This window comes from Cyprinodon variegatus, unplaced genomic scaffold, assembly GCF_000732505.1.
Source record: "Cyprinodon variegatus isolate N-32 unplaced genomic scaffold, C_variegatus-1.0 Scaffold854, whole genome shotgun sequence".
In the NCBI taxonomy this organism is placed as follows: Eukaryota; Metazoa; Chordata; class Actinopteri; order Cyprinodontiformes; family Cyprinodontidae; genus Cyprinodon; species Cyprinodon variegatus.
Genome location: NW_015151307.1, coordinates 106,583 through 109,660, shown reverse-complemented (window position 1 = coordinate 109,660; position 3,078 = coordinate 106,583). Strand labels below are relative to the sequence as shown.

Genomic DNA, 3,078 nt, shown 5'->3' with positions numbered 1-3,078 from the left:
GGGACCGGAACCAGAACCTGCCCCCCTCTGCTGGTTCTCCTCCTTTGCTCCTGGGTGTCCTACTGTGGGTTTGCTGTCCCTGTTCTAACCACCGATGTCTCCCTCCTTCTCCTCTCTCCGTCTCCCTGCTGTGGGGCCTGTCGACCACTAGGAGTCGCTCTTTCCTCAGCCATCACATGTCCGCTCTGGGTCTGAGCAGGAAGTCACGGCTGTTCTCCAAAACCAGCTCCATCTCTGAGGAGCCTCCGTCCGGCTGCAGGTCTGTACCTCTGAGACCGACCTCAGACGGGCCTCCCAGCGCCCCCTGCAGGCCGATCAGTACTCTGCAGATTATGTGGAGGGTAGAGGGTCACTGTAGGTTTTGCAATTAGACCGACTCAGATGTTTTCATTTAGATTAGTTTTATTTGATGATGTTTGGTTTGAAGAGAACCAGTTGGCAGAAATGAACTGATATTGGATTCTTCAAGGTCTCTATATGTGCCTGGCTCATTGTGTGTGTGTGTGTATGTGTGTGTGTGTGTGTGCGTGCGTGCGTGCAGCAGCTTGCCTCCTTCGGACCTCCCGCCTCAGGAAAAGGAACCGTCCCCGGAGAACCCGGAGCAGCCCAGCATCCAGCCGGAGCCCAAACCTCGTCTAAAGTGAGTCTCCTGATTTTCACACTTGTTTATTTTGGGTCGTTTCTAGAACTGGTGTGACTGGAATCCAGTTCAACCAGAACCAGCTGAAAATCTACATTTTATGGATAAATGTGGGATTTTTCTAACCATTTATACTCTGGATTATTTCCTGTTTTTCTCTCAGTTCTTTAATTTTTTTTTTTCCTGAATCTTTCTGGGATCGTCTCGTTCAGATCCAGTCCATCTCTGATTCACTTCCGGATTTTTCTGAAACCATTTTGGGTTTAATCCAGATTATCTTGATTCTGCTGGTTTTTGATGGTTCATCTCTGGATTACTGCAGCTTGAATTCTGCAAAGTTTTTGGTGAATCTTTCTGGATCTTTATTTCATCAAAAAATTTGGATTTAAAATTGTTGAATCCTTCAATCATTTTTCTCTCTGAAACTCTAATTGTTTCCTTTGATTTCTGGTTCTACTCATTCATTTCGTTGTTAATAGCAGAACTATATCATCTAGATTGGTTTTAGGTGGCTCATGTACGTTTGATTATTTTTTAGAGGAAAGGATTGATAAAAATCTCTGGTTTGTTTCCAATCTTTTGTTGTTTATAGAAGTAAGTTTTGCTGCATTATTGTTGTAAATATAAAAACCCGTTTTTACAGATAAAAATTTTAAGAACAAAAAACTACAGAAATAAGTAGAAATTACATTTTTTCTGTTTCTTTTTTTAAATAGAACTGCATCTTGACCTTTTGCTCTTTTTTTCCATTTACAAATTCATTTTTCTTTGTTTTACAACAATTATGAAACAAAATTCACTCCATATTTTTCCATATTTTCCAGAAGAAGTTGTATTTTTCACACAGGATGTTTCCAAAAGTTTTCTTTTAATGTGTTTTTTTTTTCTGGATATCTTCTGGATCTCCATGGTTACGTCGTTTTATCTGGATTTTAAGTGAAATCTGGATCAGCTGTTAATTAATTAATTGAATCGATTTTGGTGAAACAGTTTGAAATGATCTCAGTCCAACTTTTACTGCATTTAATACAAATTTGCATCTGAAAAACTCAGAAGAAACTGGATCCTCCTCCAGCTCATCCAATCACGTTGCTCCTCTCTCTCTTTGCTCTAACAGCAGGTCTCTCGGCCCTCTCTCCATCACAGCGTTTTTAATGCTTTTCTTCTTCTTTCTCTCTTTCTTTCCTCCCTCCTTCCTCCACCAGCTCAGTGGAGACTGAGGAAGACTCCTGGTAAGTCCTCCTCCTCCTCCTCCTGCTCCTCCTCCTCCTGATGCTCAGCTGCATAAAACCAAAGCAAAAAGTTCTGGGTTCTGGTTCCAGTTCAGGTGTTAATTCTGAAGTTAGGGAACCAAACTAATGGATGCAGATGTTCTTCCTGTTCTGTTAAATCTTCCTCCATCTTGGGTTTCGCTCTGACCGGTTTGGGCTCTGACCGGTTTGGGCGCTGACCGGTTTGGGCTCTGACCGGTTTGGGCGCTGTCTGTCTCAGCGCGGTTTAGTTCAGTCCTGTAAGCAGCAGGTAGGTGCAAACAGAGACGGGTTCCTGGTCTTTGGGCTTCTTCGGGTCTGTGAGGAGAGTTTATGCAGCTGAGCTCCTGCCGGTTCTGTCCGACGTCGGGTCGGCGATGAGCCCAGAGGGCGTCCTGGTGGTTCTGAAGCTGTGGTACCGTGTGTGAGGTGTGTGTGTCGTGTCTCTGCAGCCCAGAGGAATATGTCGCGAGTCGGACCAAGCCGGTGTGGAAGAATTATGAGTAAGTACGGCCTCTGCAGCCCCAATGCATGCTGGGAGCTGCTGGGAGGCTCCGCTGGTTCTGTTGGTTTCTTGCATGGTGTGGTTCTGTGTGTCAGGCTGGTGCTGGTTCCGGATCAGATGGTGATGACGCTGCGATGATTTCAAAGTGGACGGGTCGGTTTTCCACAGGTGTTAAACGGTTCTGGTGTGGGTTCTGCTCCCTCCTGTCTGGGTTCTGGTTCTGTCCAGGTCTGTTGTGTGTCTGTGGTTCGGATCAGAACAATAGAAACTTATCAGAATTTCAGCTGTGTGATTTTTGGGGCGACGACTGCAGCCGCAAACAGCGGCCTGCTCCTCAGAACTGGACCGGCGCCATGCCCAGAACCGCTGCTGCAGAATCCTGTCCGTCTCCAGGAGGAAACCCAAAAGTTCAGCTTCAGAACCTCATCAGGAACAAAGCAGGTTTCTCTTGGTCCAGTTTGGCTTCCAGCAGATCCGATCGGCATTAAATCCAGAACCAACAGAACCCGAACCCAGATCAGAAAACGGATCGATGTTTCACTTCCTGCTGCATTTGTTCTTGAACTGAAAGCTCGACCCAGAACCCGGTCAGTTCCGCATGTCCGTCTCCATCCAGAACATCTAATTAATACCGAAGGTCAGAGTGATGGGTTGGCGGCCGCAGAGTCGCGTGGTTCGACCGG

The 3,078-nt window shown here is 46.0% G+C and overlaps 1 protein-coding gene across 1 annotated transcript in view; it reads left to right on the top strand.

Annotated features, from left to right (window-relative positions):
• Positions 1–3,078, top strand: part of fhod1 (formin homology 2 domain containing 1) — a 59,479-nt gene that overhangs the window by 28,068 nt on the left and 28,333 nt on the right. Inside the window, exons 11-14 of the mRNA XM_015397342.1 lie at positions 152–259; positions 542–640; positions 1,846–1,872; positions 2,343–2,393. Of these exons, the coding sequence (XP_015252828.1) occupies positions 152–259; positions 542–640; positions 1,846–1,872; positions 2,343–2,393 (285 nt within the window). The remainder of the gene's footprint in view (positions 1–151; positions 260–541; positions 641–1,845; positions 1,873–2,342; positions 2,394–3,078) is intronic.